This window comes from Phalacrocorax carbo, chromosome 9 (assembly GCF_963921805.1).
Source record: "Phalacrocorax carbo chromosome 9, bPhaCar2.1, whole genome shotgun sequence".
Classification (NCBI taxonomy): domain Eukaryota; kingdom Metazoa; phylum Chordata; class Aves; order Suliformes; family Phalacrocoracidae; genus Phalacrocorax; species Phalacrocorax carbo.
In genome coordinates, this window is record NC_087521.1 from 2,279,170 (window position 1) to 2,299,062 (window position 19,893).

Here is a 19,893-nt window from a genome sequence, read left to right on the forward strand (position 1 = left end):
GAGACGCCGGTGCCGCCACCGCCCCTCGCCCTCGGCCGCGGCGCGCCGCGGGAAGGGCCGGGCCGGGCCAGGCCGGGCGCACCTCCCGCGCGCCGGCGGCTGCCCGTCACGGCGTGCCCCGCCCCCCTGCGGCCATTGGCCGGCGGGCGGGGGCGGGGCGCGGCGGGGGCGGGGCCACCGTCAGCTGTTCGCGATCCGCCCGGCGGCGGCGGCGGCGGCAGCAGTTTGGCGGCGGGGCGGTGCGGTGCGGCGCGGCGGTTCCCGGGACGCGCCGTCCCCGCGGGACGCCCGGCCCGCTTCTCGGTGAGTGCCCGGGAAGCTCCTCCGCCAGCAGGGCCCGGTCGGCGGGGCGCCGAGGCTGGGCACCATCCTGACAGAGAAAGGGGGTCCGTCCCCGGGCAGCCCCGGAGCGGCCGGGCGGCGCGAAGCGAAGCGGCTCCTGCCCGGAGTCCGGGGGAGCAGGAGCAGGAAGAGGGAGCGGGCGGGTCGGGAACGAGGCTGGCGGGCACGGCGAAGGCAGCGATTTGCCGCTGTAAGCAGTGGCTGATGGCCGGCGAGGCGCCGGGCGCGGGTGTCTCGTCCCCCCGGCGGTCCCCGGAGCAAGCCGCGTTCAAACCTCCGGGCCCGAGGGCAGACCGGCGAGGCTGGGGCCGGGAAAGGGAAGGAGAAGGGTTAAAAGCAGTCGCGTTGCCGAGGCGAGGCCGGCCAGCTTTGTTTTGGGAAGCTGGCCCGCACGTGCGCGCGGCGCCCGCCCGCCGCCCGGCCCCCGGCCCCGCCGCCTGTCAGAGCGGCCGCCCCGCGCGGGGGCGGCCTCGGGCCTGGGGGCTGGCGCCTCCCTCGTGGAAGCGCCGTGGGTCGGACACGCCGCGCTGAAGAGGCGGGCGGGCTCCGTGTCCGCCGCCTGGCAGAGCCCCCGGCGCCCGGAGGAGGAGGCGCGGCGGCTCTCGGAGCCGGTGGCTCCCAGCCCCAGTCGCCTTTTAAGACTGCGGCAGGAACTTGAGTGCGCTGTGGGGTGAGTTATCCTTTATACCGCTTCGGCATTCGCGCTTCAGCGTTTTCTAAAAGCTCTGGAGAAAACGTCGGAGCACATTGCGAGAGGTCGAGTGAAACTCCTTGCTCTCTAAATCCTCTTTTGTTCAGGGTTCGGTCTGCCGGCTAGCTTTGTGCCTCTGTGCCGGGGGGCTGCGACCGGTGAGCTCTGGCAAACCTTTCTGTCAGGCGATGGCGATCCAGCAGCTGCGCCGGCAGGAGGTCACCCGTGCCTGCGCCTCAGGGCCTGCGACGCCTTTCGGTGTGCCGTCTGAAGCCGTAGACGAGGCTATCACAAGCGTTACGCCGGGATAGCACTGCTGTCATCCGGCGGAGCGGCACCAGCTGTAGGGCTGGGACCTGTTCTGCTCCGCAAACTCTTCTTTGGGAGTTGTGGCTGGGCTGAGTGAACTGCTGAGATGCCACAGCTTAAACGACTGGAGTGCCCGGGAGTTAGAGCCCGGCACAGATAGTCCTTGCACCGCTGGGTCCCGTTGTCTGCTGTAGCCTGCTGGTGGTGTGACCCCTGCTCACCTGGGGGGAGATGGGAGTACCAAGGGGAGCACTGAATACATCCTCACAAAATTATTATTAATGTCTCCTTCAGGCCTGAAATTCCTCTTGCTAATCTTCTGTTCTGTTAAATGCTTCGCAAACCAGAGCAAAGGAAGAGACATGAAGAGTTGAATTTCACTGCCTTGTTTGGATCTGGGTGGAAATCCTGGAGATGGATCTCTTAGGAGACTGTCTTCCAATTGGGTTAGATGCACAGGTAACAGTAAAGGGACTCGTGCTTTTTTTTTTGTAAATCTGCTTCTAATTGCTATATGTTTGCAAAGAGCTCTGAAATAGTGGTTTAGGGTTTGGTTTTTTGTTTTGTTTTGGTTTTTTCCCCACCATCTTTGTCCAGCTTTGTGCTGCAGCAGAGCTCAGGGCTGTTTACTGTGGCAGCTACAGAAGTCCTGCTTTGAACGCTGACACCAGCAATGTTTTTTCTTTAGTAGTAGGGTGACCTAATGCAGTGACAGTGCGTGAAGGCTTTAGGGTAAGAGGGGTCATGACGTGACTGTGTTGTCAAGTTTGGGACATGTCTTAAAATGAGCTGAGGAAAGAAATGAGAAGGTGAAAGGGAAGTTGGGAGAAGTTATAAAGAGCTTCACAGAAATGGCTTTGCCAGCTCCTGAGGTTTGCAACCACTGGTGTTTCTTATAAGTCTGGCCTTGCGGTTGCAAGAGCTTTTTTTCATCAGTAAGTAATAGATGGGAGAAAGTGAATGGGGCATACCGAAAAGTTCAAATAAGGCAGGCCAAAGCAAAGCAGACCCCAGAGAAGCTGACTGGCCGTGGGCAATTTGAAGGATTAGGGTTGCTTTTTGAAACAATGTCTTTTCAGTTTCTGTGTGCTGAGGTTGGGGTTTGTCTCCCTCCTTGTGACCAGTTGTGGAATTGGAGCGGTAGGTGGACTCTCAGACACGTGTGAACTTTGTCTCCCTCTGGCCCAGCACCTGAAGACTTTCCACAAAGCCCTGACCATCACCACTGAGTCACTCGCCTCTCCGGCCCATGCAGATGGGCAGCCTTGGGAGGGAGGGAGGCAGGCAGGCGTGGAAAAACGAGCTGTGTTTTATTGTTGGAGCGGAAGGCATTCTCTCCTGGACAACGTTCTTCTGTCTTAGCTGTTTCCTCAAATGTCCCTTTATTGCAGGAGCAATGGATCGCCCCAGCTACCTGGAAGAGGACTATTCTAGCCTGGATGGGCTGGACGATGACGTGTTTCACTCTGATGACTTTGGACTTGCAGGTCAGCCTGGTGAGATGACTGCAACTGGCATTTTCACACAGAACCAGTCCTACAGCTGCCTTCTGGGGAGGTTTCAACTATTCCCCCTCACACACTGCTGTGGCCCCGGTATCAGGCATCCTGAGCAGCAGGACAAGGCAACTCAAACACTCAGCCCGTCCTCTTCCAGTCAGGATGTTATGTTGCCTTGTGGAGTCACTGAAGAGCCCCGGAGACTCTTCTATGGTAAGAGCACTCCAGTGTCACCAGCTTTACAGCAAGGAAACTGTCCCTTTAGTACTTCCCCAATCAAGCAAGGTTTCTTTCATTAGGATGTTTTATTAAAGGACTGAAAATTATTTTGCTTTGGTCCTACTCCCTCCGGAAAGACAGCTTGTATTTTCTTACCCTTGCTTGTCCACTGCAGGAACCAGGCACTTGCTCGTTACTTCTGCTGTCCTTGATATTCCCATTCTTTTTCTTCTTGGCTTTATTCTGTCACGTTTTACTCTACTGCTAGATGTTTAAGTGCTCACCATACCTCATATCCTATTTGCCTACATTTTTAAACTTGTAGTACTGTCCCATCCACATAGGAAGACTCCTAGAAGTTCTCAGTGGAAAGAGGGAAATGCAAAAATTTACACTTAGTGGGACAGCTTTTAGGCTCTTTACTGGAGTTAAAGTTGTTGAATAAGTAGCATGTCCATCCAGTATTTTACTAGTAACTGACGGGACACCATTCAGTTTTGTGTATCTGATTCAGCTTAAATTCAGATTAGTCCCACTGAATGCCAGAGAACTGAGAAAAGTCTGACAGCGAAGATACAGCAACCTTTAATGGGAGACAACTTGAGGCAGAGATCTTGTAAAACTGCAAAATTGTCATTAAAAAAAAAATCAGCACTTGACTGCAGTATAAACAAGCAAAAGGAACAAAGTATAAGATCCTACCAGTCATTTGATTGTGGGAAGCAACACAATGCTCTGCTTAATTGACATAAATCTACTTAAAAGCTGAGAAAATATTTTAGTGCAGGCTTACAGTACACAGGCATTGTCTGGGCTTCAGGAACTGGACTTTAACATGAGTCAAAAATTTAGGATTACGTGCAGCTCTTTCCTCCATAAACTGTACTAGGTAGAAGAGCTGTTCTTTGCGCTGGAAGAATGATTCTTCTGATCTCTGTTTTGTAGGGAATGCTGGTTACCGTTTACATGTCCCTCCAGTTGGCTTTGCATTGGATCCGCACCTCCAAGAGGAGCCTCAGGAAGGTCAGCGGGAAGCACGAGCCGAGGTGCAGATTGCACGGAAGTTGCAGTGCATTGCCGACCAGTTCCACCGGCTCCACATACAGAGGGTAGGGTGTCTGGAGGGGAAGGTGTGGGTTCAGCTACCCAAGAGTGGTGCTCTAGAAGACTGGCTCCGGGCATCTGCTAAGCAGGCTGTTGTCTAAGGCAGCAGACTGCCAGCAGTAATAAAATGGCAGGAGTATCCTGATGGATTTTGCTTATGCTAGATAGCTGGCTCTTCCTCAAGATTGGCAGGTGGAGGGAAGGGAATGTGTGGGATTGCATTTACTGCCTGGGAAGGTAGCTGTTCTGTGTTAGCTGCTGCTATTCCAGCTCTTCCAGTTCAACAGCAACAGGGTCACTGAGCCTTTCTCCAGAGATCTACCCCTTGCTTTTAATAACAGCTTTTACTCCACTCTCCTCACCACCGGTGTCTTCTCTTCTGTGGCATAAGTGGCCATCTGTGGCTTACATTAGCTCCTCATCTCAGAGATGACAACAAGCCTGGAGTCTGTTCTGACACTCCTTGTTGTCTGGGGGTAGTTGTCTGAAATGTTGTGGAGTATATTTAGATCATGTTAGACTTGCTAGCTGCGCCTCTGTCAGACAGTCCTAGCTAGTGTCTCAGACTTGACTAACTTCCTCACAAGAAAAGACAGCTGTTAGATGCCATCAGGTCTGAAAACCACACTTAAGAATCTTGATTTTGTTTTCTTTAAAAACGAAACAAAACAAAACACAAACCATGCTCTTCAAAGAAACACAATAAACCCAGCACCCCTAAACCCCCTTATTCTTTCATCCTTGTCCTCCTTCCCCTGTTGAGGAGGGTGAAATGGAAATCCCAGCCCATGCAGAATTTGGCAGAGGAGTGGCAGTAGGCAACACTTTGCCTCTTCTATGCAAACTCAACAAGGAGAGTGTGTATCTGCTTGCATATAAAGAAGCTGACACTCTTGCTGACTTCAGAGAGGGACAGAAAGGTTATCTCGCTCCAAGTGAGTTGGTGCTCTTTTAACTGTGGAATCTGTTGCAACTCTTGTCAAAGGTAAGTGAGGATCTCTGTCCTGGTCTGAGAGAATGTGGCTTTTGGCTGGGCAAAGGTTTGGTCCTCTCTGTGTCATGAGATGAGAGAATTCTGGGGCTCTTCATCTCCAGATAGCGGGAGGATTAAAGAAGCTGTAAAAGGAAGATTAGCCTATAGAAATGTAGAAGGGGCTATGAATGTCATTTAGCAAACTGGACGAATCAGGAGCTAATACGAGTTTTTTAACACGTGTTGTGTGTGGTTGAACAGGGTTTTCCCCAGTGCCATCTTTTCATCAGTGATAGCTGAAGACCCCACTCCCTCCAGCCAGATTCTCACAGGAAAGGGAAGGTTAACCATCTCTGGAGGAGCCCTGGTGTGAAGTGGTGGAACTGGTTGTAACTTGACCCTTTTCATCTCTGGTGGGGGAGCTCACCTATCTGATGTTATGTGCCTTGCAAATGCATCCAGGAATGGCCACCCAAGCCAGCTCTGGGCCCACTAAAGGCCAAAGCTGCCCTGGGTTGGGCTTTTTGCCGCCCTGTGGTGAGCTGCCAGCTGCCAGTGCTGCGAGGGCTCCCTGTGCCATGCACAGGACCGCAGCCAGGGCTGCCGGCCCAGGCGAGCTGCCTGTCAGCCAAGCATGTGGGAGAGTTAGTAAACAAAACCGTCCGCCTGCACTACCCGACTATGCAGCCAGCAGAGGAGGAGCTCTGCTGTCTTTGAACTGGAAGAGCAACAAGTTGTAAAGCTGGGGGGAGAGACGTTCAGCCATTTAATTTTGAAAACAAAACAGGAAAAAAAAAACCCAACCCAAAATCTTAACCCGAGGATTGAATAGTTCAGCCAGTGGTTCTCCGCAGCCTGGCCCTAGGATAGGCCTTGGCATTTGGATCTGTTAAGGGATTCTTTCTTGTTTGTCAGGAAAACCGAGTACTGAGCCACATATTGGTGTCCAAGGCACTGTTCCCTGTGGAGTGTTTTGTTGTCATGCCCAATCCCTTCCCTCCCAGCCCTGCATGGAGGATTTCCTTTGGCTTTTGGCACAGATCGTCTGTGTAGAAGCCCCTCTGTCCTGTGTGCAGTGACTCTTCCCAGCCTGTTGCTGAAGAAGCAAGCAGTCTGCCCCTGGAGACACATGAACTGGTTCACAATGTGTTGTGGTTTGGAAGGGGCAGTCTCTGAGACATGGAAAACTGGGCAGTCATTTATCTTGCTGTGAAACTAATCCCTGATTTGGGTGCCCTATTCCAGCTTGTCTCAAACATTTGGTCAAAACCAACTTTCCAGAGTGGTGTCTTATCATATTTAGAATACCACAAAGTTAGTCACACCAGTGTGGTCTTGTGAAGTCCTGAGAGAAAGCAAGCCTGGTTTTCAACAAGCTGTGCCTCTTTTCGGAGCCTATAAAACATATTATCTGTGAACACGTGAAAAATAAACATATGTGCCCTTTCAGTGGGAGTAAGGAAAGGCTTTCAGCATTGGAGTAGTGCATCCATCTACCTCAAGATTTGCCCTCTCACAGCTCTTGAGTTCCACAAGGCTCTCCAACGGTTCAAGTATGGCTCCCATTCTGCTGCTACAGCAGCAAGGCTGTGTTGACACAAAGGCTGCTGGTTAATATACACCTCTGGCTGGGAGAGGAACTGAGCAGGCAATAGCTGCTGAGGTTGACGTCACTGAGTTGTCGCTGGACTGAGCTGCGCATACCATCTAGCCCCATCCCACACTGGGAACTCTGGAGAGTCGCTGTTATCTCTTCACTGGGCTCTCAGAGCTATGGGTATTTATTCTGTGGTTCTTGGCTACACAAAAGATTTTTGGGTATGCATCTCTTAAGAATAAGTAAGTTGGCCGCACCTATGCTTGCTTTTGGCATGTACACCATTTTCAGGGTTTCATTTCCTATTAATACTGAATACAGTAGTTTAAAACCTGGGGGTTTCATCCTTAGAACGGTGCTAGAGCAATAACGCAACATTCCCTAGCACTCTGCAGCTTTCATCTCCTTAAGATGCTGAATTTATTACAGGAAGGACTTGAGCAATGCTCAGTGTTCCTAAGTAGCAGAGCCTGCCACAAGTTGACCCAGTTTGCAAAGGGCTCTGCAGAACTACATGCAAGACCCATCTATGTTTTCTCCAGCTCTATAGTACCTCTTACATGTCTGAGGCTGTGTACCTTCTGGCAATGTTCCCTCTGTTGTGCTTTTCTTACCCTGCTCGTGGAAAACAAAGGTAGAGCCAACCTGTGCTTTCTGCAGGAGAACCCAGTGCCTGCCACCTCCTTCTTGGTTTGGAGCAAGTGTGCCTTTGCCATGGGATCTGTGAACTGTCAGCTGTAGCCCAGCCTGTGGCTGAGGTTGAAGGGTGCACTCTGAGGTTATGGAGAACAGAGCTGAGCTTAGGGGTTCTGCTGGTTGGTTGGTGGGGATGTGCTGCTTGCACCCCATGTGTCCAGGCTGCAGCAAGTGCTTGGGCTCTGCTTTAGGTCCTGAGTGCACTTGAGGTCCCTCCCCTTGAGAAGGGGCTTCAACCTGTGCTGAACCAACAGTGTATTTCAGGCCATGACACGCTGCTAGATGGGATGGGAGCAGACAACCAGGGATGGCGGCGGCAGCAGCAGTGTAAAGCTGCCCTATAGGAGCACGGGTTTATACAAGAGTGGAGTAGATGACACTGTATATAAGTATCACACCCCTTTGGTCTGACTTGCTCCATTGAGACACTGGAACACTATGGCTTTTCCAAATAAAATAACTCTTTCTAAGCAGGCTGCAGCTTTGAGGGGTGACTGCTTTTATTGCATCTCTTCTTCGTGGTGATAAGATCACTTCACAGGGGATAAAATTGTCTCTTTAAGAGCCAAGGAGTGGTAGCCTTGAACAGTTCTGGGCTCTGGTCCAAGCAGAGCCACTGACTTGCTGTATGACCTCAGACAAGTCTCTTGACCTCCTTGTGCTTCAGTCAACCCATGTGGAAAGCTCAGTTTAAAAAAAGCTGAGCCTCAATGAGAACCAGATGCTGAATCAGAGCTGAGCTTTCTTGAGTAAATAAGTGCATTACAAACAACAACAAAGCCCCTTTCCAACACATCAGGAATCCTGCAATTGATTTAGATATGCTGACCATGCTCAAAAAGCCTCTGTGGATGTAGCTATAGAGAACTTTGTTTCTCTAAATTCCCCAATTGGTTCAGCAAGTAACTCTCTCACTGTCACTGCAAAGGGCTCGAGCAACCTGTGGAGCCCGAATGCCTTCATCCATACCGACTGTGGACAGACAGCTAGGCACGTACCTGTTTGCCTCAAGTTAATGACACTGAAAATGTCCAGGAGGAAATGTTGTTTTCCTTTGAAAGTGAAACTTGTTACCTTTTGCATATTTTTTCCCCTCTGTCTCTCATGAGAGTTATCAAGGCCTCCTCTGAGACACTTCTGCTTATGCAACAGGGAGCCCATGTCTCTTGTCAGAAACTTATCAGCGTGAGAGAGCGGGAAGCAGCGCTATGTGTACATCATTTATCCCAGACTCCATCAGGCTTTTCTCCATCGTTTATTGAGGACAGTCAGGGAATTTTTCTAACAGTTGCTTTTTTAAGCTGGAATTGTTTGCAGGAAACTGTCCTTTACAATGACTTCACATTTTAGGAAAAATGGTCAGAGAAGCTTCCTAATAATGCAATGCAGAGACTCTCAAACAGTCCTGCAGCTGAGCGTGTAGCACTGGCAGCTCCATAGTTTACTTGTACCTGCAGTCTCTTTGAGACTTGGGGTAAGTGCTTTCATTCATTTCCCAGGTAGGTCAGTACATTTCAGGATCTTCTCTGCTGCCTAGTGCTTGTGGTCACTGCTGCTCCTGTGCAAAGCAGTGAGTCTCCTCTTCAGCTCTACTGTCTGTGGGTTGCTCATCGGTGCAGGACTTGAATTTCCAGGCGAGGATGCAGGAACATGATGAGGGAGAGTACCAGGTGGAGAACTCCTGAAGTGGGTGAGCCCAGTTTAGAGGGCAGGGATAGGGTGGCTATGAGGTTGCAAAGACTTGAGATATAAAGCAGAATTCGTGCAGGACCATGGAATTGGGATCCTAGGCTTGAGGAAAGGAGAGTGCCATGGGGGGGAAGACGAGTTCCCACAGTCAGTGGAGTCAGGAACTTGATATGAGGAAGTGGAGGCAGATTTTTTTTTCTTTAAATTTTTTTTTGCTTAATGTTAGATTATTTTTTTTTCCATTTTGACAAACGGCAATAAAGTAAGAGGTGTGCTTGGAAGTGCACCTTCCCCTATGCATACAAATGACACTGCAACCTGTTGTTCCTTGCCTAGCACCTGTTCTGAAATCCTGCCACCTGGAGCTGATTGCTTGATCTTTAGGTTAACATAAACTTGCTGGACCCTTTTCACATCTGATCTGAAATTATATTCTTTGGTATGTTAAGAAAGGAAACTGAGAACAAGGGCATAGTTATGCCACTGTATAAATCCATGTTTCTCACGTCTTGAATGCTACATACAGTTCTGGTTTCCATCTTCTAAAAATGATGCAGTGGAGCTGGAAAAGGTTCAGAGAAAGGCAAGAAGGACGATGAAACTTCCATATGAAAAAATGGACTAGGACTGCTAAGCCTGAAAAAGACACAAAGCAAAGGGGTAGCAATATTAACCAGAAATCAAAAGTTACATAAAGGAGATGGATAGACTTAATTTCTCCCAGTATAGGAACTCGGCAAAATCAAGTCAAGCTAGGAGGAGCCAGCTCAAAGTAAATGAGATAATTTGCCATGCAATAGGTAGCTCTATGGAACTCCTTGTCAAGGCATATTGTGCATCCCAGTGCATTATCTGGGTTCAAGGGGAATCAGGACAATTTTATGGCCATTGGAGGAGACATTAAATAAACAGAAACCAGATCTGACTCGGAAGTTCTAAGCTCAAACAAGTTAGATGGTGAAAGAGTATTAGGGGGAGCTATTGCATGTGCTTGCCCTCTTTGCTTTTCCTCAGGCAGCCAGAGAAGGCTGCTGTTGGAGGCTGGGCTATGCGAACTCTTGATGCAACAGTCATATACAATCATTGTGTATCGGTTTAATAAAAACCACAAAACTCTCGCAGAAGCCTAATCTATCCTTCTTTTCTATGCTTTCAGCTGGCAAAAGGTTCAAATATATTATGGTTTTGTCCCTGCTTAAAATAGGGGATAATGTTAAAAAGCAAAACTTCCTGCCTAGCTCTGGTCGAGGAAGTGGAAGGATAAGGGAGCCCGGTAGCAAAGCACTGCGAGTTCTGTGCAGTGTCCTGCTGTGAATCCTTCACCCTGCCGGACATGGGACTGCAGTGTCTTAAGGCAGTGGGGCTATAACCCCAAAATATCAAGATTGCCCACATTAAAGAGCACAATAATTATTTGGGGCAGTACAAGTGAATTGTTTTACAGTATTTCTAACATTACCTGCAGTATCACTGTATGATTTAAATAGTGTTCAGTGCTGCTGCTTTTCCTGTACAACCCCAGTGGTCTCCGCAGGCTCTTCTGCATTTCCTCAGCTTTCGCAGCACCATGCCGGCTGTGAGTGGTAATGTGCTTTCTGCTTGTAGCAGTGCGACAGCTGAGAAATTATTTTTCAATTAAGAAATAATTGCGGTAATATCCCACTTCTTTTTTAGTGTGGGAGGCTAGGAAATGCAGGTTATAACTTGTCTGAGATCATGCAGGGATCGCTGATTGGAACCCAGTCGTTCTGCCTCCAGTCCTCAGCTTAGGTTGGTTGATCTTATTAAGATACTGCCATCTCTGAGGGGGATGATGAGATGTTTGGACTGATTATTTACGGGGAGGAGTGTGCATGTTTGTATTTTACTCAATGAAATTTTACGGTGGAAAGGCAGGAAAGCAAGTGCCCAACTGCAGAGTCTTTCTTTGTTTCAAGCCATTGAGGAGGAATGTCCCGCTAGCCTTTTATAGGCTCTGTTTGGTTTTGGGTTTTTTTTTTGTTTGTTTGTTTCTCCTTGGTAGCTACCCTCGCCAATGGCAAAGGAATCTTTCTGAGCACTGTACCACAGCAGGAAGAATAGTGGTCTAAAAATAAAAGCAGTGAGGCAACTTCTATTAACACCGGTTAGGCTCTTCCTGATGTAGCGCCTGACGAGACGCTGGCAATGGGGGCTGCAGCTACCCACCGAGGAGAGCCCCGAAGGGCGCGCAGGCCCGGCCAGCGAGGAGGAGCAGGCCGAGGGGGCCGTGCGTGAGAGCGGCTCTGCCGGGCAGTGTTTGCGCCGCGGCCGCTGGGTTTATATTGCTCTCTAAATTTAGCCTCTGAGTCATCAGAACTGCTGACGAGAGGCTGCTCTGCCCGCAGGCTCCAGCTCTGCACCTGCCCACCCGCCTGCGGGCTCCCCTCGCAGCGGGGCAGTGCCGTGCCCCAGCCAGGGCCCTGCTCCCCACCTCGTCCCCTTCCCCTGCCAGGGTATTTTCCTGCAAAAAACTTGCAAAGTGTTATTTTAACCAAAACCTTGAGGTACACTTTAACGACTAGGGCGTGTCGCCCGTGCACCAAGCAGTTTTGGGAGCACCTCCCTTCTTCGGGTGGTGAGGGAATTGATGCGAAGTAAAGGTCAGTCTGTCCCACGGCCTGTGCCAATTAGGTGATAAACAGGGTAAGCTGTGAAACAGTGCTTTCAGTTCACGCTCGGGGTCTGAGTCAATAAACCTGCCTGCACTTGCTGCCTGCAGCTGTGGCTGTGGGAGAGGGTGTTGTCTTCTGGGTGCAGAGGCGAGGTCTGGGCATCTCTTCCTGCACCCTCATCCTCTCCCACAGGATGGGGGCAAAACCCCACCAGACCCTGTGCCGCAGGTAGAGAGCAGTATCGGGTGCTGCTCTATGGAAATGCAAGACCCTTATTTACTGTATTTACGGAAAATAAGCCGGTGTGCCCCCCAGGGGTGCAGGAGGGGAAGGCTGGGGGCCTGGGAACACGGTGGCCGGTGGTTGCCCTTCCCAGGTTGCCGTCAGCTGGCTGTTGCCATGGCGTCTGTCTGCTTCCCCTTCCTGCCCGCTCTGGAGAGGAAGGCGTGAGTGGCTGCATGTTTGTTTTTGAACTACAAGAAAGTTGAGAAAGGGCTCACCTGCACAGCTATGCCTGCAGCAGGTTTGGGGCAATGAATGTTGCCGTTTGCTGCTCAGACCAGTGCCTCGGCAGGGGTCAGTGCTGCCCCCCTTGATTGGGCTGGGCAGCCTCTAAATGGGTTTCGGGGGTCTCCTGCACCCCGCATCCCTCCTGCTGTGCCTGTACATCCTCTTTTCATAAACACATGTGTTGCTTATCTTGCTTTGCAAAGCCTGACGGAGGCTTTGAGAAAGGAAGCAGTACTTGAGATGATGCCTCTCTCTATGACAAGTTTAGCCCTGTGTAACAGAGCCATGGGGTTTGCAAGCCAGAAGGATGCAGATCCCTGAGGACAATCCTCATCCTTCTCTCTCTCTCATCATGAGAAATCGTGCCGCTAAGCTCCTCTTTCAGTTTTTCTCTGTTACTCTCTCCTTTTTTTCCCTGCTGCTTTTACACATGCATTATTATTTGGTCATTAGGAATCACAGCTGGAAAGATTTGTATTTGACTTTCATTGGCCTGCATTTCTTGCTCCAGCAGGGGACACCTTCTGTAACCTCTGTTGCCTTGGGGACTGTGACTTTCTAGTCTTTCTAAGCTAAAGCATATTTTGTGGTAGCACAATGCCTCCAGCCACCTGGCAGCCAAAACAGCCTTCAGCGATGAGTCAGCAACTGCTCCCGGTGTGCAAGTATTTTTGTTTTCAGTGAATAAATAAAGTCCCAACAACTTATTGCTAATACTTGTATTAGTCATTAGAGGAAGAATGATGTTTTTACGCACACATATACCATTATTCTTCTTTTGCTCTAACAGTGCCATTTATGGCCACATTTTAATCCTAGTTAAGATGGGATCAGAATTTGACCCTTAACCATCTGGAAGCCATGAAGCAAAGTCAGAAGTTGGCCATGAGGTCAAGAGGGTAGACAGGTGTACCCTTCTGTATATGTGATAGGAATGTACCAGACCCACATACGATGTGTATGTGATGAACGTACTCTTTATTTTTTTAAGGAGGGATATTAATGGCACGTATATATCAGGTGGAAAAGTGAATCTTATTATCCATCTGTTAAACATTTATGCTCAAGGATTCAAGGAGCTGTGTCAGAGGGACAGCATTGTCTTTGAGCTGTATTACCTGTCCTGATCTTCCCTTGATCACCCTGTGCAAGGGCTTGGTAGGAGTAAAAAGCTTTTGACATCTGGGGTGCTATTTGACAGATATGTATCTGTATGCTTACGGTGCGAACATGTATTAGGAGTTAATTATGGGGAGGGAATAAATGTTGGGTCAATCATGTCCCTCTTTCATTTGCTTCCAGTAAAAGTCTTGCTGTTTTTTGTGTTTGTTTACCAGTATTCTGGGTTTTGGTTCAGCAGAGTTTATAGAATAGGCTTCACTAATTCGCTGTTGCTGCAGAGGACACTTTTCCTGCAAAATGGCCTTTCCTTGTGACTCATTGAAGCATTCATGCTAAGGCCTCAGACAGTTTCTTAAGGATATCCCCTTTAAAAAGCAGCAGCTGCAATAGGAAATGGTTTTGTGTGTTTCCAGCTTTGTGTTGACTTGCTGTATTCACAAGACTGGTCTTATTTACTTACAGTTAGTATAAAGGGCAAAAGGGGCTTCTTTCCATCTTGGGAAAGGAGCTTCAAAATGTTCATTGTGTTGCTACCACATGGAGGTGGCAAAGTGTTCATCCCTGCTACTTCTGTGCGGTAGTGACTCTGAGGATTAAATTGTTATGATGAGGAACAAATCAGCATAGGGAAGATTAGGAAATTATAAACCTGTGCCACAAAGGTTATGAGTCTTAGGAGACGATAAGAATTGACTTGAAACGTATCACATCTGAAAAAATGAGATGCCGAATTCATGGAGTCACACTCCTGGGTTTTCTGTCCTTCCTGGCAGGTAAATTATACCACACAAAAACCCTCAATCCTGAGATATTTGACTATTTTGGTCTTGGCACAGGCGTATCTAAGGAAAAACTACTGAAACTTGTGAAAGGGATGTTTTTTAGACTGGGACAGTTCTTCCCATAAATTGTTTACTCTATTTGTATTGCAAAGAATATCAGCCATTTCCATTCTGTGGCTCTTGTCCTGTGCTGAATTAGTACCATGGAAAGCAGATCAGCCCAGAAGTGAAACCATAACTCTGTAAACCCTGTTAGCTAGGCGTGCTACTGAAGCAAGCAGTCCCAGCTTGCTCCTCTTCTCAGGTGACCTTTCTGTTGTGCCAGCACAAGCACCAGCTTGACTGCATGATGCCATGGGTCAGATGGATTAGGATGACCTGATTAATAGTAAAGATGACTTCTTTATGAGATTACTTCTGGCCTTGATCATTGTCCTGCGCTAGTGTGAGGAGAGGACAGTGTGAGCAGGCTGTTTCAGTTCGCAAGCCAGGGAAAGTGTGTGTGAGACTACACCGCCATGGAAGGAAACGCTGGCTGAATGCAGACCCAGGGAAATGCAAGCTCTAGGTCTGGGACTAAAACTTGGAAAGCTGCCCTCAGCCTAGTGCTCTATTTTTTAATTTCAAAACAAAATTAACGGTGTCAGTGTCCTTCATAAAGTGATTTGAGAACTTATGCTTTTTATAAGCGGAGGGAGCAGGGTGAAATAATTCCTATTCTGCTCTTGCATGGAAGTCTCCTTGAGTATCTGAGGCAAATAGTGAGAAACATTTTTAACTGGAGAAGGACAAAAATGCTGTACCAAAGAAGTGCCTTCAAGAGGCAGTGAAATAAACAGCATAGAGTATGAACTAAAAAAAAAAATTAGAGTTTTCTCAGGATTTGTGATGCCACATCCCACTGGTGCTCTTGCAGGTCTGTAGCCCTCCTGAAAGTAGAGATCTAAAATTCTTATTTACCAGATAAAAACAAAACCCGATACCTTCCTCAAAAAGTTCCCCCACCTTAAAAAAAAAAAAAGGGAGGAAGATGAGCTCAATCCTTCCCCTGGCCTCCTGAGCATGGCCTCCTTTACCTATCACAGCAAAGGACAAGTAATCCTTTTCTTCTGAGGTGGCATTTAAAACTTAAAGAGGAGACAGAATATTTAGAAACCTGTTATGGTGTATGAGGAGCCCAAAGCAGCCTCCTGCATGAAGCAGGGCATTAATATGGCGATTCTTACATATCTTTGTCCTCCTGACAGTGTGGAATAGCTGAAATTGCACATACCAGATCACCACACCTCCTCTTGTCTGCCCCCAAATTAACCTGTTTTGTAAAATTTCATGAGAGCTTCCATTAAAGAGGGTTCACCAGTGAGGCTGAGATGTATTTCAAGTTTAGGATTTTGATACCAATTTTTAAACATCCTTTTGCATTTCCTATGCTAAGTTCCTGTAAGACACTTCTTTACCTTCTTGGCTGCCAGTAGAATAAAATACTCTGCCAAAACAGATTGTCCTCAGAGCATCTCTAGTATGTTTGTCCATGGTGCTCTCCTAGCATAGATCCCTACTTGTGGGAAATGCAGAAGGCATTGTGCTTGCATGCCACTTCATTGACGTGCTACCTGAAGATCTCTGTTTAAGGAGCAGTCCGCTTAAGCTGTAATAGCTGGATAAGAACATGGTATCTAGATGTCATTGGGACATTGTGGTTCCACATGCATGTTTGAGCAGGTTTGGGAGTGTGGTTCTGTGGAGGAGGGTAAGAAGAATCTCTGGAGTTTGATGAGGAAGGACAAGTCTGGTCAAACTGAGAGGTGAGTAACAAAACAAAAAGCATCTTGCTTTTTGACACCAAATTAGGGTTTTGTAACCCAGCCCTAGGGATCGTTTATAAAAGAGTGTTTTCACCTTTAAACCTAGTAATGCCTGGGCAATCAGTATGGACTGAACCCAGGGTTGGTTACTCTGAAATAAATGATACCAGGTTCTAGAGTGGCTGTAGGTTATGTTCCAAACATAGTGGTGTTGAAATGTGTGATGGGATCTGTGTGAACTCTTCTAAATCCAGGAGACAACCATTAAGTCTTGAGGGTAAGAAGAATGGCCCGCTGCTAAGATGCGAGATGAACACAGGTTTTCCAAAGCCTGTTTTGTGTGTGCTTGTGATTCAAATGGCATAGATCTACTCACGCTGAAATATGAACATAATTTAATGACCGTCTGAGAGGGCTTTGAATAGCTGTCTGTTGACACATGTCCAATACACCAACTCTGGTTGCAACTCTCTCTTATTTGTGATTATGTAAAGAACGCCTCGCAACTGTGCTTTTCTGCCCTGTTGGGCTAATCTGGGTTGAAACATCTTGTTCATATAATGTGCTTCAATGCTCTTTTATGAACTCCTGTGTACCGAGGCAAAGTTGTTCAAAGCTGGTCTTCTGTTTCAGTGTCTGCTGGGGATGGGGTGGCAGGGGGGAGAGGGGAAGATTGGGGCTGGTTTGTTTTGTTTTCCAGAAATGATCAGTTCTGCTTAGCAAATATGGAATTCTGGATGAGAAAACAAAGACTGACTTCTAATAGAGGGGTCAGTTATTGAGGTGAAATAGTATCTCAGGCTGGGCAATGTAAAGAGAAACCCACCGGTTTGTATGAAATGCCATTAAAGTGTGGGAAGGTGGGGGTATAATCTTTTGCAGGGGTGATTACATACAACAAAAGAAGGAACAGTGTTCCTGCTCCAAAGCTGCATTATATAGTCTGGTGTCCCCCTGAAACTCAACTCCCATGTTTCTTCCTTGACAATGGGACCTGAAATAACCTCTTGGTTTTGGTTTTTTGTGTGTTTTCAAGTATGTTCTTGCTTAAGGTTTAATTGGCTCCAGTCAGTAGGAAAGGGCTCCAAGGCTGATTATTTATGGCTTACTGTCAAAAGTGGCTATAAAAAGGGCAGTATTATCTTGGAGATGCTGGGAAGGAAAATGTGGTGGGGGGGAGGGTGGGGGAGTGTGTGTGTGCACGAATGTGTTTTCTTGTACTAGATGAAATCAGAGTTTTGCTGTCTCAGCAGTGTGGTTTAAATTGAAGATTAACCCTTTGACCTTCACGGTGTCAAATCACTTACAGATGGATCACCAGTTATATTTTTTTCTTTTTTTTTTTTAACTTTTGGGGTGAAGGGGGGCTTTTTTTTTTAAAAAAAAAAAGGTTGTTTGTTCATGCAGCTGGGGCTTTTGAAAGGCTCAGAAGCCAATCTGATTAAAAACAGCACTTGGCTAAACTCTGCAAAATCCTACAAGCAAAAAAAAAAGTTTAATCCTCTTGTGCACAATGCAGAAAGGGTCTGCTTTTTTCTTTTTGTAATGTTAGAGCTACAATTATTTTTGGAGAACTTATCATTTCGCTCTCTCCCCTCATCCCTTGCTGCACCTCCTTGTTATGCTGATGGGATTAAAGTGTCTGCTCTTGAAAAGTGTAACTGAGTTGTTACTGGAAAAGAGAAGTGGTATGTTGCAATTTTAGAAATATAAATAACCTTGCTTCAACTGTTCTCCTCTACAGCATCAGCAGAACAGAAATCAAGTGTGGTGGCAGCTTTTTCTCTTTCTACACAACTTGGCCTTAAACACGGAGGCAAACAGGAACCACACTGGGCAGAGGTGAGCTTCGCCCGCCTGTTTCAGGTCGCATCCAGTCTGCAGGGAGCACTGAACAAACACTGGTTCGGGGGCGAGACATTGCACACCGCCAGCCGGATGTGAGGACTCTGAATTTCTGATACTGGTCTTGAAGTTTGGGGGTTTTTACGGACTCTTCTTTGCTGCTGCCTGCCTCATGGGGCAGGGAGCTCTTGTCCAACACTGTCGAAGGAAAGCCAGAATGTGGGTGTGTTTGGTAAAGCTTGCTGCTGGTTCCCCACGCCGGTGACCTCTGTGCAAGGGAGGCAGGTATTAGACTAATGGCTTCCTCTGCCCTGTGTGTTAGTCCATGGTAGAGTGCAGGAGTGTCATTTTGGCTGCTAGTTAAAAATGATGTCTGGGATTGATGACGCTAAATACACTTTGGGTATCTTCCAGAGCAGAGATGCTCAATTCCTCCACAAAGAAAGTTCTTTTTAGCAATGAAAACATTCAAGTAACTTATATGCCTCAGGTTACTTGTTTTAAGCATGGATTACTGCTTACTTCCTTGCACCCTGTGTGAGAGATAATCACAAAGAAATCTCTGAAATCTTTCTATCGGGCACCAGTTGCAGCTCTGTCACATGAAGTTGTTCTTTGTCATTGCCGTCAACAGACAAAATCGTTTCAGTAGAACAGTCTTAAAATTAAATCTTCCTGGGGTTGCTGGTGGCTATAAGTTTCTGCCACTGTTTGCTTCCAGTTCAGTGTTTGCAGTGCCCGTGAGCCAGCTTGAAGCCAAAAACCATGTAATATGACACAACCGTCATTCTTCTACAATGTTAATGTATATGTTTTTATTAGGTTTATGATGGGTGGTTCTTTGTTTTGTTTTTCTTTTCTCTTACTATAATGTGGTGGGTCAGGAAGGCTTAGGTCCCAGGCATCCAAGAGTTTTGCTTCAGGATGTGACAGGGAAATTAATTAACAACATCTGACAAGTACACCGTACAAGCAGTCTCTCCATTACTCTTGTATGTAATGTTTGGAGGCTGCTGTAAGCATATATTGACTAGCAGCAGTAATATTACTTCAGGGAAGACCTTCTAACAGTTCCCAGTTTGTATGCACTCAGAAGTTTGTCCATATGACTGACACTATTCACCCAGCACAGGTAAATTGCCCTGCAGAAAGGAAGTAGCCTTAGATATCAATGGCTACTTCTCTGTAGCCTTAAAGATTGTTAGTTCACAAACCCAGTGACAGCTAGGGTAAAACACAAATGGAAAAGCAATACAGACTTTATTTTCTTCAGACCGTTTCCATGTTGCCACTGCACCTTGTTGTAGGTCTCAGATTATATAACCAGCATGAGGTTATATGAGAGCTGTCCAGAGAATTGCTCTTCAGTCCTGTTATGAACATCGACTTCAGGTGTTGAGAAATTCTTCTGCTTTTGATCCACTCTTAAAAATAAGCATTACTGTACGGGAAGAGTAGTTTACTTGCACATACGCTTTCTCCTCCACCCCTCTCCGCATATCCTTCTCTAATTCATGCTTTCTCTGGTATTTGTGTAATCTCATCATTGCACTGTAGTGTCTGGTGACAATTTGCTGAACACAAGTTAAATTTGGACTTTCTCCCTCTCTTCCAGCCCCATTCTCTTGATTTTCATCCTGCTTTACTGTGGCAAAATGTGCTTTAGCTCCCTGAAAGAGGTCCCCAAGCCTTTTTCACTTCCAAATTTTCACAGTCACTCTCTTTCAACATAAGGAGAGTTTATGTGAGAAAAACTTTTTTTCTCTTCCTATGTTATTTTTCTAGCTAGAGCTAGAGTAATATGTTTGTCCGTGATGGTTAATAATTCATATAAAAATCTCAAGCAATATTTTAGGGGGTGGGTTTTATGGAGAGGGGGGCGGGAGGGTTTTTTTGGGAGGGGGTATTGGTTTTTCTTTTGTGTTGTTTCTTTAAGCATGTGCACTACAGAGTTACCCAGAGGGATACGAGTGATAGCTATTGCTGACTATGCTGCAGCAGTATGGGAAGCCACTCTGCCCATGTTGACAGAGATGAGGCTTTCCAAACCTTGCTTTGCACAGTCTGCTTGGAGTAA

The 19,893-nt window shown here is 47.4% G+C and overlaps 1 protein-coding gene across 7 annotated transcripts; it reads left to right on the forward strand.

Annotated features, from left to right (window-relative positions):
• The first annotated feature begins 152 nt into the window (after positions 1-152).
• Positions 153-19,673, forward strand: BMF (Bcl2 modifying factor). Of its 7 annotated transcripts, none has more exons than XM_064460118.1 (5): positions 153-303; positions 1,637-1,801; positions 2,734-2,829; positions 4,006-4,169; positions 17,716-19,673. In XM_064460118.1, the coding sequence occupies exons 3-5, from the start codon at positions 2,739-2,741 to the stop codon at positions 17,815-17,817; spliced, it is 357 nt and encodes a 118-aa protein (XP_064316188.1). In that variant the 5' UTR covers positions 153-303; positions 1,637-1,801; positions 2,734-2,738; the 3' UTR covers positions 17,818-19,673. The 7 variants fall into 7 exon arrangements, with proteins under 7 accessions (XP_064316188.1, XP_064316186.1, XP_064316184.1 ...); XM_064460114.1 differs by having other exon boundaries at positions 166-303; positions 2,734-3,054; XM_064460116.1 differs by lacking the exon at positions 1,637-1,801 and having other exon boundaries at positions 155-303.
• Positions 19,674-19,893: the final 220 nt, after the last annotated feature.

What these genes read in the sequence shown, in the direction of transcription:
- BMF (XM_064460114.1), top strand. Translation starts at nt 2,739, where the DNA reads ATGGATCGCCCCAGCTACCTGGAAGAGGACTATTCTAGCCTGGATGGG. An exon ending in GCCCCGGAGACTCTTCTATG is followed by an intron (nt 3,055 to 4,005) that starts GTAAGAGCACTC and finishes TCTGTTTTGTAG; the next exon opens with GGAATGCTGGTTACCGTTTA. An exon ending in ACCGGCTCCACATACAGAGG is followed by an intron (nt 4,170 to 17,715) that starts GTAGGGTGTCTG and finishes TCTCCTCTACAG; the next exon opens with CATCAGCAGAACAGAAATCA.